Source organism: Anomalospiza imberbis, chromosome 16 (assembly GCF_031753505.1).
Source record: "Anomalospiza imberbis isolate Cuckoo-Finch-1a 21T00152 chromosome 16, ASM3175350v1, whole genome shotgun sequence".
NCBI lineage: Eukaryota > Metazoa > Chordata > Aves > Passeriformes > Viduidae > Anomalospiza > Anomalospiza imberbis.
This window is the reverse complement of record NC_089696.1, coordinates 438,867-452,447: the sequence shown is the minus strand read 5'-3', so window position 1 is coordinate 452,447 and position 13,581 is coordinate 438,867. Positions and strand designations below refer to the sequence as shown.

The following is a 13,581-nucleotide window of genomic DNA, read 5'->3' as shown; positions in this document are numbered from 1 at the left end:
GGTCAGTCAATTGTGAGTTTTAACAAGTGTTCTCTAGTTGCAGGTTTAAATTGTTGGTTCTTCATGCCGGAGCTGCAGCTCTGTTCAGCTTGTGGCCTCTTTGTCAGTGCAGTGTGAGAGGGTGGGAGTTTGGCCTTTTGGGCTGTGTCCTGTAACACTTAGAGTGGAGACGGTGTCTGCTGTTTGCTGTAACAGATCCTTCGGAGATGGAGAAGATACAGTCTGTTTACCAATGGTGTGTTTGCTCATGGCGTTGGCATCAGGTGTTCACTCTACAGGTACCATGACTGCGATCACTTGGAACAGGGGCTGCTGAAGGCTAACGCTTTCCAAGAGAAAGAGTGGCATTGCTTGGAGCACCCCCAGACCCATGGGTCTGTCACGTCGAGGCACTGAGGAGCAAGATGAATGATAATCAGGTGAAATGCAGGGACCTCTTTTTTACTGCTCTCAAGGAGCCAAAATGTTTCTAAAATTCATGTTAGGTACAGCATGATGGTAATGCAGGTATGTTTTTATCACAGGGGGGACGACTAATGACAATTTTTCTATTTTCTGAAGGTCCATTTCAGCTCTTGAGACCAGCAAGGGAGAACCACTTTAAATATTTTTAAATTCTTTGTTTTCCCAAGAGAAACACTAAATATGTGTGTACTGCCTTTCTTCTGGGAATGTTTTCGTGCAATAAGGTCAAGGTAATGTTGGTGTAAGGTAGACAACTCAATTTCTTAATCTTCTACTTCATCTTTGCAAAATAAATGCCTATAGGGATAAAAACCTGAACGTAGAATCACAGAATGGTTTGGATTGGAAGAGACCTTAAAGTGCATCTTGTCCTACTCCCTGCCATGTGCAGGGACACCTTCTGCTGTCTCAGGTTGCTTTGAGTCCCACCCAACCTGGCCTTGGACACTTCCAGGGATGGGTCAACCGCAGCTTCTCTGGGCAACCTGTGCCAGGGCCTCCCCACCCTCACAGGGAAGAATTTCTTCTAATATCCCATTTAACCCTGCCCTCTGGCAGTGGGAAGCCATCTGAGCATGTCTGTGGCCTCCTCTAGACTCACTCCAGCAGCTCTACATCCTTGTGGTGTGGACCCCTGAATTGGAGGCAGCACTACAGATGGGGTCTCACCTGAGCGAAGTCAGAGGAAGAATACCCTCCCTCACCCTGCTTCCCATGCTAAAAGGAAACCGCAGCTGCCTCGAGTGAGGGGTTTTCTCCCAACACAGCTTTCACCCACAGCCCTGCTCCCCCACTTGGGTCTGGACTGAACCACAGCACTCCCTTTGCTGGGCCCCCACTGCACACACTGCCAGCCACCACAAATTAAGGCCACAAAATGAGATTCCTGCATCTCTGTGCATCTCTGTCTCTGTTTGGTTTCTCACTGATGTGATGTGATCATTTCTGATGATACGTTACTATTTTTAGTAATTTTCTTCCTTTGCAAGAGACAGGAAAGCAGGAAGCCAGGCAATCTGCAATATACCACTGCTCTTCAGAGGCATTGTCATTCTTTGGCCTTGGGATGATTTTGTGCTAGTTATTTTCCCTCTAAAGAGTAGTGTGTGAGCCATTGTTGTTTGCCATAATCCTGGATTATTACAGATCAGTGATCCTACTTGAAATCTGGGGATAGAGCCTAGCAGAAAAAAAATCCATGTGACATTTATATCTATATATCTATATAGATATATATCTATCTATATCTATATATCTATATAGATATATAGATATATATATCTATATATATATCTATCTATATATAGATAGATATATATATCTATATATCTATATATCTATATATCTATATATATCAGTTTCATATTCCAGTTCTCTTAGATGACTGAGGTGATTAACTGTTTAATTGTTCATATTCAGAAATTATTCTTTGAAATTAGGTGTAGAGACTCTGGAAAAAAAAAGATAAAAAGTAATAAAATATTAGTGCTTTGATCAGCCTTGCTGTTGAGAGCTCCTGGGGCTGGGGGCTGTTTCTTCTTCCAGTGCACCCACTTCTTTGTCATGATGGGAGACCAAAAAAGAAGTATTTTTTCTTTACCATCAGTGGAATTCTCATGCCCTTTTTATTTCTCTTTTCTGAAGGTCTTTATTGCATCTCCATAAAGCTGGAGTTGGAAGCGGTGAATTCTTGAGGTGAGGGTGTGAGCTGAGCTCTGTGCAGTGAAGCCATCAGGGAAAACCAGTGATAGCACTTGGCCCTGGGAATGAGAAACCTTTGAAATCAAGGGCAGCTGCAGTAGCAGGCTCAACCTGGTATGCTTCACCACCACCAGATTTTTCTCTTGCCTCTTGGCAGCACTAAAGTGGAAGAATACAGTCAACAAATTAGCGATGCAGTGTTAAAACTCAGTAGCTTGGGCATTGGGATTGTGGCAGAGTGCTTTGTAAAGAGCGTATTGGGTTATTTTAAGATGTGTTTAAAAATTAGTCTATGAGACTATGCTGTTTGGTTGTTTCTTTGGAGTTTTTTGGTCCCCTACTTGGATTCAAACTGACAGAGAGCAAGGTTAGATTGGCTATTGGGAAGAAATTGTTCGCTGTGAGGGTGGAGATGCGCTGGCACAGGTTGCCCAGAGAAGCTGTGGCTGCCTCATCCCTGAAAGTGTTCAAGGATAGGTTTGGATGGGGCTTGAAGCAACCTGGGCTAGTAGAAGGTGTCCCTACCCATGGCAGGGTGCTGGGACAAGGTGGTCTTTAAGGTCCCTTGCAACCCAAACCAGTTGTGTGATTCTATGCTCCTATTAAACGTTTATAATGAAAGAGAAGTATTTGTAGTGTCTGCTTTCCGAAGTCATTGGGATTGTACTGTTCTGAGGTCAGAATTGCAGAGTTGATGCCTCTGAGTATTCCCTGCCCTTAGGAAGGTTTGCTGTTAGCATCCACAGAACTTTGGAATTTCATCTTCGGGCATCAAACATCTGTGCAGCATTTAGGGAGTATTGGCTGGGCATAGACTGAGATAAAAAAACATGAAAAGCAGGAGAATAAATCATAAGAATTCTTTTTCTGTTATAACTGGATTTGATGCTTTTTGTAAATATTATAGACAGAAAATGTTCTGATGGGAACGAGACTTACAGGATAGTGTTCCCTCTGCCTAGTTATTTTTAGAAGGTTTAAAGAGTTGGGGTGATATACTGGATCCTCTTCAAGTTGCTGAGAAATTCCCACAGCTTCAACAGGGCCAGGATTGTATAGTCCCTCTGAAAGAAATGGGAAAAGTGAAATGCCAGTGGATATTTGTTTACTCAATAACATGTACTTGCAGTATGACTGCCTCTGGGAGTCTTGTTAATCAAAAACAGTTAAAAAAAATTAAAACCCTTTATGCAGTTTGTGTTCTCTGTTTCTCCTGCCCTGTTGTGGATTTCCAGCACCATGGGAAGGCAGAGTTTGGTGTAGAGAGCACTGTGTGACTGGGCATTTCTTGTGTGCTGGGGATACACTTGGTAGATTGAGTTTGGGCAGGAGAGATCCTGGAGCCAGTCTAGCTGCTCATCTGGGCCACCTGCAGCCACATGCCTTGGGCAGTGAGCCACAACTTGAGGCCTGTGGTCCGGCATCGTGCTGGAGATGAAGTGCTGCCTCTGCTGTCTGTCTGTGGAGACTCTTGTTCACAAGAGTAACTAATGTGAACATCAAGTACCTGTTTTCTCCAAACTTCTGATGCAACTTAGTTGTACTTGTGGGTGTGCTCACATCTGTGACTAAAGTTAGTTAAATCTCTGCTGTTTCTAGTGGCTAGTGAGGTGTTTCCCTGGATGCTGTATGGAATGTCTGTTGTGGCTTACTGGGAAAAAAATAAAGCCTGCCTGGATACCCTGGTAAGAACTCACTGGTGCCATGAAGGCTGAGCAGAAGTGACATCTGGACATTAGGAGCGTCTTCCTTGGGCAAAGCCTGGCAGGAATTATTGCGGATAAACCAGGACTCCTGAACAACTGACCAGTGTGATCAAGCAGAAGCCGTTTATTGTTTACATTGGACATACTTTTATAGATTCTACAAACTACTAAGATCACACTTCTTGACTGGTGCCTTTGTCTTGTTCCCTCGTTCTCTGCCTCCATTTTTCAGTGTCCATGATTGGTTACCGTGCAGGTGTTCTACAGTCCTCTGTTATCCAGTTCTTGCCATCCTGGTATGCTGTTTCTCAGCTTCTTCGTTCATATTTTAGCACAGTTTATGTCTTAGCAACCATGATGAATTCCACCGTGCCCTGAGAAAATTCTGATAAGAGCAGTTACAGACAGTAGGGCTGGTGCACACTGAGGCCTAAGTTGTTCAGATACATTACTACAAGGAATTGAATCCTCTCCTCGTTCTGCTGTGTTGGCTGCTCACTTCACTCTAGATTTGGGACTTTTTCTGCTGTCAGAGCTTGTGATGAGCATGGAGAAGCTTAGGTGAAATGAATTCTGATGTCAGAGCAGGTATAAGGTGCTGCACATACAGGAACTGGATCAAGCCATTGGGCCCCTGCGTACAAATGCCATCGTTTGATCACCTCAACACCAGGATGGGCCATCCTGCAGTGCTTTTATCCAAAATGCTGTTCTGCCCTACAAAAACTTAGGACAATATTAATTTTTAATATTGTTTTCTCCATGTCTCTTTTCCAGGTGCTTAACTGGTTTCTAGTTTTATGTTTATTTGATTACTTTTGGGTTGCAAAATAGACAGGTGTGAGGAAAAAGACTGAGCCATATTTGTAGAAGAATTAAAGTTAAGAGTGGGGAGGAGGGGGTATTTCATGTTCCTGGGTGGAGAAATGGGAGCAGGAAAGTGATGAAAGCTGAGCCACTGCAATGTGATGGGGATTTAGCTCTTGGCTGTAATGAAAAGGGTTCATCAGAAAAGCTTTAGCACAGAGTGCTTCCAGTAAAATCATATGAGATAGAGATTATACCAGAAAAAACACTCTCTTGGAATAATTTCCATCAGCCTCCAGATGGAGCAAGTGAAACTGCTGCTTCTCAGCTCTGTTGCTCATTGACTGTGTCTGTTAGGACTTCTTTTTTTTTTTTTACTCATTCTGAAATTAGATTGTTGTTCTGAAAAAGCATTCAAAAATAAATCCACAAATTTACAAAGCAGGTTGTTTTATAAAGTTCTCAGAATCTATAAAACAGGTTGCTGGGTGAATGACTAAGGGATTTCAATGTTTAATTGACATCTCAGGAAGAAACACATACTTAAAAAGTCTAAACCCTTGAACAATCTTTAAAATATAATTAATAAGTAAATGTTTAGCCTCTGAGATGACTTCTTTATAATGGAAGAAAGGTGTTGGCATTGCTGCTATTTCTAGAAAATTCTGCGCAAAACAGCCATAAGTGGAAAAAAACCCCACACCCTTATTACGGTAAATTTGGACAGGAAGAGGAATAAAGTTTAAAGCCCAGTTAGAGGTTAAAGGCACTGCAGAACACTATGTGCAGGGAAGCAAGAAGTGGCTAAAGTGTGTTTGATTGTTTCTGTAAATACAGATATGTAGGAATGCAAACTGAGTCACTGCTCCCAGGAATTTACTGAGCAGATTTAAAAGTTTGCAAGAATCATAAATAACGTGGCTTTCAGTCATCAGCAGAGAGGATCCAATTTACAATGATGCTTCCAGTGTCCCTGCTAATAATTCCAGTAAAAGCAGTAGAGAATGTGCACGGGGTTTACCCTGAGAATGAAGCAGTGTAGATTGGTTCATGTGCAGAATTTACCAAAATAATCTTACTGAGCCTTTCAATGTGTTAGTTTCCCTGAGAGTCTTTGCCAAAAAAAAAAGATTCTTACCAGTGTCTGTCTCTTTTGGGGTAAAACAAAGCTTTAATTTGTTAAATTTAAATTCTCATGCCCCTGAGCAGTGACGTTTGTGGCGAGAACACTTCCCCCATGAAGAGGGCAGAAGGAGAGGGATTTTCCTCCCCATTATCCATGCCTTTAGGCAGAGATTTCTCCAGCCAGTGTGCATGTGCTGGTAAGTCTAATGGGCCTGGACCTAAGGAGGATTTGGCAAACAGACAGAGAGAGAGAGAGAGAGAGAGAGAGGCAGGGTCAGGGGCAGAACCTTGTGAGCTCTTCACATATCCCTGTTATTCCTGTGGGCTCCTCTTGACCCATAAACATTTTTAAGGGTGGATTAAAGCCTGCTTAGCTTAATTTCCTTCTCACTGTCTTCCTCAGCAGCTCCAGATCCAGGGCTGCTCCTAACTCTAGCTGTGCTCATGCAGCTCAGCTGTTGGGTTAGTGTTCTAGTTACTGGACTGGCTTCGTTGGGTGGAACTATTCAGGAGTAATGTAACGAGACTTTAATTTTTGGGTTTATAAGCCAGGCCAGGATGTGTACTGCAGCTGGTGGGATAGCTTTGCAGTACTGTGTCCTTGTGCGCCTAGTGGTAATGTTCAGGCTTGGTTTGCTGGAGAGAGGCATGTATTCTCTGAGTCTTAGAGACATTCCCACCAGTTTGTGTCTGGGATGGTTCTAGAAGCAGCTGTTTCTAAATCTAGATGTGTGGGCTATGGGTCATTATTGCATTAGTGAATTCTGCAGAAAACCTCTGATAACCATGTATCACACAAGAACCAGGCTGATCCTGCAGAGATGTGGAGCTGCCTTCACTTCCCAGGGATCCTGCTTGGTTTAAATATTTCGTGATACTTTATTATATGATATGATATGATATATATGATACTTTATTATGTGATAGGATGCTTTATTATATGATATATTATATGATTTAATGGTATTATGTGATACTATATCATATTTCATTATACGGAGTCCCTGTGGCTCCAGTTCCTACCATGAGTTGTGTGATATCCCACAGTGGAGCTGAACAGAATGTTCCACATGTTTTACTCTGCTCTTGTGTGCTGGTGTCCCCATCAGGGACTGACTAAAGCTCGCAGGTGAGAAGTGACAGTTTACAGAAAGAACACCCTGAAATCAGGTATTTTCCTGTTGTGTTTTCATCATAAAATGAGTGTATCTCTAAAGCCTTTCTTTTGGTCCAGTGTCCTGTGTAGGAGTCACACTGCTGTGTGCAGCTGCCTCTGTGTTGGTGATAATTGGAGTGAGCGGCGGCAGAGTTGGAGCTTAGTTTTCCAAAAGACTTGCACATTTCTGCAAGACTTGTCCCCCCCAGGAATTTTGGGTGGAGCTCTCTATATCTGCATCATTAGAAGAGTTAGTCTGAAGGTTTCTGACATGGGTATTTTTAAATACATGATTGTAAATAAAATTTTTCTTCTGTGACATCAAATTAACAGGAATCAAAATCCAGCCTGGTATAAAGAAGACCAGCATTACTGAAGTTGATAAAGTTGTACTGGTTTACAGAATTCATGTTGGACCATAGTTTATATATTTATTATGCATTAAAGATAACAATAAGTTTCTAATATAGAATAGATTCTTCAGCTTGATAAAATACTGTTGTGCTATTTACAGTACTTAAAAATTCTTATTTCTGATTTTGTAATTTATGTTCCCTCAGTTTATATTCTCTCAAATTTCTATTTTTGTGAGGAGAGGAAGGGTCATGGTAGGGCAAACCCACTTTGCATGTAATCCTCATCTGTGCCTTCTTCTCCACTTCTTCCCTATGCAGAAGTTCATAGAGTTTGAAGATGCACTGGAACAGGAGAAGAAAGAACTACAAATCCAAGTGGAGCACCTTGAATTTCAGACTCGACAGCTGGAGCTGAAGACCAAAAACTATGCAGACCAGAGTAAGCAAATCTGTGCACCAGACACGATTATACACATGCCTTCTACACACACACGCTGCTCCTTTAAAAATAATCTTCATGCTTTCTTTTGTTTTAATGTAATTTGTGCAAAGCCCAAAATATCTGGTTGTCCCTTACTTTGATGTAAAATTCTGAGCTTTCCAAAGGGTGGGATGTACCCACAGTAATTCAGTAGAGGCTACATTTCTTCTCTTTTGTGGTCAGTCTCTCCAGAGGCAAGGTGTAAGATTTGGGCCTTTGGAACCTGGTTTCCAGTTTCTCCTTGTAGAATCTTCCATTCTTTTAAAAATCATCACATTAATTAGTTACTTCGTTACTTAGTTTGTGTATTTGTTTTTACAAATACTTCCTTAATATGTGCAATCATTGAAGTTCCCCTCAGAATTTTTCGGTGTTTCATCCAGTACTCCTTCTCCTCAAGTAGCCAGAAGAACGAGTCCCAGAGGACAATAAATTGTTGCCAAACTAAGATGCTTACAGGGCACCAGGCTACTGCTGAAAAACTTCTGTGGTTTTATTGCATTTGTGGTGCAAAATCGCTGGTATTGGGAGCATGCAGGTACCCATGAACTAAGAGTGTAACAAAGACAAAATCCCACAATTCTGTTTGTTTTATTCAGTAGGTGTAAATTAATTTCTAAAAAAATGGGCTTTGTTTTTTAAATAGTTTATTTTGAGAGCCAGGCATATGTTAGCTGATAGTTGGGATCTTCTCTTGGCAGTTTCTCGACTGGAAGAACGTGAATCGGAAATGAAGAAGGAGTATAACGCTCTGCATCAGCGTCACACAGAGGTAGGATATCACCTTTCTAAATAAATATACTCTTTGTCTATATCTACATGACTGTATCATGTCAAAGAACTCAGCTTTACAATCCTAGTGATGACTAGAGCTTCTGAACTTTGGGAACATCAGAAATACCTGACTGGGGGGTGTAAAGAGGATGGAGACAGGCTGTGTTCACTGGTACCCAGTGGAGACAGCTGGCACAAATGAGGACACAGAAAGCTCACTCTGAACAAAGTAGTAAAAACTACTTTACTGCAAGGGCAATTAGCCCTGACAGAGGTTGTTCAGAGGCATTTTGTAGTCTCCTTCCTTGGAGATATTCATAAGCTACCTGGATGTGGTCCTGTGCAGCCTGCTCTGTGTGGCCCTGTTTCAGCAGGGGGTGGACTAATGGACCCTCGGACCATTAATCCTTCCAATCTCAGCTGTTCTGTGATGCTCTGCACAGTCCTCTCTCATCTCCCATTGCCATTGAGCCTCCAGGCCTTTGTTGTTTTTTCTCAAGGCTCTTTGGTTATGAGATTCAGCTGAAGTAATTTCTGACACTATTTGCTGACAAATTTTCTATCAGATTAGACCATTCACTTACATCATCAGCTTAGAAGGCAACAGTAAAGACAAGGAAGTCTGCAAAAAAACCCGGGGTATTGGAAATGGATGCCATAGAAAATTAAACAAAAGCAGAAAATGAGCCTTTCCTTCTCATCTGTTTGCCTCATGGATTTTTCTCTCCTGACAGATGATACAGACCTACGTGGAACACATAGAGCGATCCAAGATGCAGCAAGTTGGGGGAAATAACCAAACTGAGGGCAGTGTACCCGGGAGAAGGTAGGGCTATGACCTTTCCGTATTATACATGTCACCTGGGAACTTAAACACTGAATGTGTGTGTTTGAGAGAGAAAACAGAGCAGGACCTTTCCCTGGGGACAAGGATTGTAGCTGAAGCTCTGTTTTAATGGGTTCTGGGTGAGTTATGGGTACTTGATGGTGAGGAGTTTTCTATGTTGTTTTACAGAGGTGAGGCTTTATTATGCTGCTATTGATGGGGCCTCTGGAAAACACTTTCATATTCTTAGGCAGTGTGTAAAAGTTTATCTGTAGAATAGATGAAGGTGTCAAATAAAGTGTTGGTGTGTTTACATGTCTTTGTATGTGGGATAGGCAGCAAAACTGTAGCAGTTAAATCCATTAGCCATTACAGGATTTTTTCACCTGTTGTTCTTTCAGAGGAAGCTTTCTGTCAGTCACCAAAAATCCTACTTATGTCCAAGAAAGGGATTTTCCTCCCTTCCTGCAGTGTGTGGGTTCTGACTAGAAATAAATTGTCTAAAATATAGGCATCAATTGAGAAAAACAACAAAAAAAAGCTAGATGTCAGCTTTCCTATGCAGATGAGATGTAGAAAGCTTGAGAGGACATGGTCTAAAGAGAACCAGTAGTTAGTAAGTGCTCATCTGTTCATAAAATCTCCCTTATCAGACTATTTTTCTTCCTTCTTTTCTATCCCTCACAGTCTGGAAATCCAGAGTGAGCTCCCAGAACATGATCTGATCCTAATGTTAGAGATGGAATGGGATAAGTGTGTTAGGCTTGTTTCTCTCCCAACTTACACTTCTGGAACTAAGCATATATCTGTGGAAGTGCTTACACAGTAAAATCTAAAAGTACCATAGGCAAAAGCAAACTTAGAATGTCTCTCTTTTAAAGGGTGAGTCCTGTGTGCACCTGCCAACTTTGAGTCATAGAATATCCTGAGTTGAAAGGGAGCCACAAGCATCATTGAAATCCAACTCCTGAGTTGGACTGCGTAGTAGAAATTATTTTTAATTTCTTCCTTTTTTAAAAGCTTAAAAGCTTTTCCTTCCCTGACTCTTAAATAAGCTGATATTAATTATGGCTTTATGTTAACATTCCATGTAAGAGTTGCCCCGTGAAAAGTGTTGCTGGTTGTATCTACAAGACTGCCAGTCTCAGTTGGTGAAGGGCAAAATTTCCATCAAGAATTACCTTTTCATGTCAGAGAAGTTAGTCTTTTACCTTTAAGTGTGGCATATTGCTAGTGTCCTTGGAGAGAAACACTGTATGTCTGTGAAAAGCCCATGATGGGACTGTGATCCAAGTCTGTAGGAGCTACCAGTGGGAAATGGGAGTTTTTCCTTAATTTCCAGCTTTGCTTGTGTGCATGTATAGCACAGACTCTTCAGAAGGCTGGTTTGCATAAAGCGCGTGCCTTTACTTCGGATCCTCTTTTTACATGTTGTTCCGATAGACACAGACCTGGTTAGGTCAGTTAATCAATACATATCACCTGATTGGCTAATTAACAAGACGCCTTTCTTTATAAACAATCTTTGAGAAAAACAGGAAAACAGAGAGTAGGAAAATACCACCTGCAGGTTGTTTATGATCATAAGCTGTCACTGTTTATCTTCAACCCCCTAAAGTCTCTTAGACCGGTTCTGGGAAAACTTACCTAGTTTTCTCGCTCTCTGACCAGGCCGTCGCATCTACAGTACCCACTTCCACATGGCATGGGGTTTGCAGTGCACGTGTACCTTGTGTCTGTGGTAGGTTGCATGTTTGCATGACATTTGCTCTCTAATGGTTGTTCTTTTTGTCTCGCTTTTTGTGGGATTGCTGCTGTTTGGCTGTTATGTTTGTCACTGCAGTCATCGCCAGTCCTGGAGGAAAAGGTAAATCCTATTGCTGCATCTGAACTTCATTAATCCAAGTGTTGGAAGTTGCTGTGGAGTGGTGACAGTGTGATGCTGGGACTGTATTGTACTGGCATATTTACTCTCTGTGTCTCCTGGCACCTGTGCTGGACTTTCTAGTTCAGGGGCGCAGAGGGAGCCATGGAGCTGGGATAACACAGCAGGGAGAAGCTTGTGCATGCAAATGCAGAAGACACACAAGTTTCGTCCCAAAACAGGATCAGGTGTCTCAGATGGGATGTTTACATGTCACATCCCCTAATGTTTTAAAAAGTCATAGAATCATAGACCCGTAGAATCGTAGAATATCCTGAGCTGGAAGGGGCCCATAAGGATTATCAAATCTAGCTCCTGTCCCTCCACAGACACCCCAACAATCCCATTCTGTGCCTCAGAGCATTGTCCAAACACTTCTGGAGCTCTGGAAGGCTTGGGGCTGTGACAGTTCCCTGGGGAGCCTGTTCAGTGCCCATCACCATCTGGAGGAAGAACCTTTTCTTGAAATTCAGCCTAAAACTCCCCTGACACAGCTTCATGCAATTCCCTCAGGTTCTAAGAAATTTCTTCTCTCTTATTTTACTCTAGAGAGCAAGCCATGCCTGATTTCTGAGTGGAAGCAGAGCAAGTGTCAGTGTCAGTAGGTTTCCAAAGGCACTTTTGGCTGTTGGTTGGGCAGGGAGTGCTGTGCCTAGAGCCTTCAAAGGGACTAGTTCTCCTCTGTAAATGCTGGCAAACAAATTGTAGTTTTGTTATGTTTTGTAAACTTTAGGATGTTGCTTGTAGAACATCCTAATCCCAGGTTTCATCTACTGCAAACCTTCACTGGAGAGTGTACTGTTCACCTTGTAACTCAAGGTGGAACTATCAAGTGTTAAGACTCACCCTGGCTGATCCTGGAAAGATTTGGGTATATGAGAGCAGCTGCAGCACTCAAAATTTAGGATAAGTCTAATTGAGGATACTTTAAATTTAATTGCATTTAAATTTGGTAGCCAACTCCAGGACTGCAAAAGTAGAGTTAGTTCTACCTTCCCCTTTCCTGGGAGGTTTTGAAGAGGCTTGAAGGTGTTTCCAAAGAAACTCAGCAAGGAAATTTCCTAACAGTCTGTGCTAAAATTCTTTCCTGAAGATTCTGCAGCTTCTGATGCTACAGAGACCCCATACCTCTTTAACAGGGACTCTGAAATTCACACACTTCCTCTCCATTTGGTGGCTCCTGTATTTCCTTGTATGATAAGTATGTATGTGTTTGCATATCAACAAAAAATAAAAAGTATAATTTAATGTCTCAGCATACTTTGGGGGCAGCTTTTATGTCTCAGTGCTGTCAGTGCGTTATGTCAAGTCATTCCAGCATGGTCACTAGGATATTCTGGCTGCACCACTGGTTTGACAAGGACTGTTCTGCAGTTACAGGAAACTTTCTTCTGCTCCATACACCTGTGAAAGCAAGACTCTCTTAAAACTATAATTGGGTCCTGAAGTAAAGGAAAGATACAAAACTAATGGTTAAACCATCTCAAAAAATTGCCCAATTTTATTTTCTCCATAAAAAGAGAGATTTTTTTTTTTTTAAGTAGACTCTTAGGGACCCTTGGGTTATTTCTTAAACTATATAACTAAGAATTTTCTGATATTGTAGCATAAAGTGTCTCTGATTTCTAGTTTTGAATCCCTTCATAATCTCTTACACATAATTAACTCTACTTTCTGTGGTGTTTGTATTGGTGCCAGGGTGAAGATTTCCTAGGAGGGGAAACATTTGCCTAGTATGTTATTTAGAAGCTTTTGTAGAAACTTGAAACACAGCTGTTAGAAACTTTCAGGGCCTTGGAATGATAGCAGTGGGATAAAGAGAGGTACCTACAGCAGACAGGCAGAGGTAATTGTCCTTTGGTGTCATGACCTAGTAGGAGCAGGTGTAAGTGGCAGGTTACAGTCATAAACTGGGATTTAGACAAACAGCAGTAGAAAGTTTTCACTAAACCTTCAGTGATTATTTAAGTCACAAAACAGCAAGATGCCTTTGGTAGTGGAAAGGAAAAGCTACAAGGAAACTGACAATTCCTGCCGCATAGAAGTCTGGGCTTGAATCTGTGGAGAATGATAGAATCATTACAGTTGGAAAAGACCTCCAAGGTCATCAAGTCTGACCTTCAACTGGATACCCTCATGCCCACTAAATTATATCACAAAGTGCCACATCCACACACCTTTTGAATGCTTCCAGGGATTGTGACTCCACTACTGCCCTGGGCAACATGTTTCCATGCCTAACCACTCTTTGAGTGAAGAA

At 41.8% G+C, this 13,581-nt stretch overlaps 1 protein-coding gene across 30 annotated transcripts in view; it reads left to right on the top strand.

Moving 5' to 3' along the window:
* MAPK8IP3 (mitogen-activated protein kinase 8 interacting protein 3) overlaps positions 1-13,581 on the top strand; it is a 73,602-nt gene that overhangs the window by 14,235 nt on the left and 45,786 nt on the right. For 17 of the 30 annotated variants that reach the window (XM_068206390.1, XM_068206376.1, XM_068206371.1 and 14 more), the window contains exons 2-5: positions 7,635-7,755; positions 8,499-8,569; positions 9,306-9,397; positions 11,241-11,264. In XM_068206390.1, the coding sequence (XP_068062491.1) occupies positions 7,635-7,755; positions 8,499-8,569; positions 9,306-9,397; positions 11,241-11,264 (308 nt within the window). The remainder of the gene's footprint in view (positions 1-7,634; positions 7,756-8,498; positions 8,570-9,305; positions 9,398-11,240; positions 11,265-13,581) is intronic. The other 13 variants (XM_068206399.1, XM_068206397.1, XM_068206395.1 and 10 more) reach the window with 1 other exon arrangement.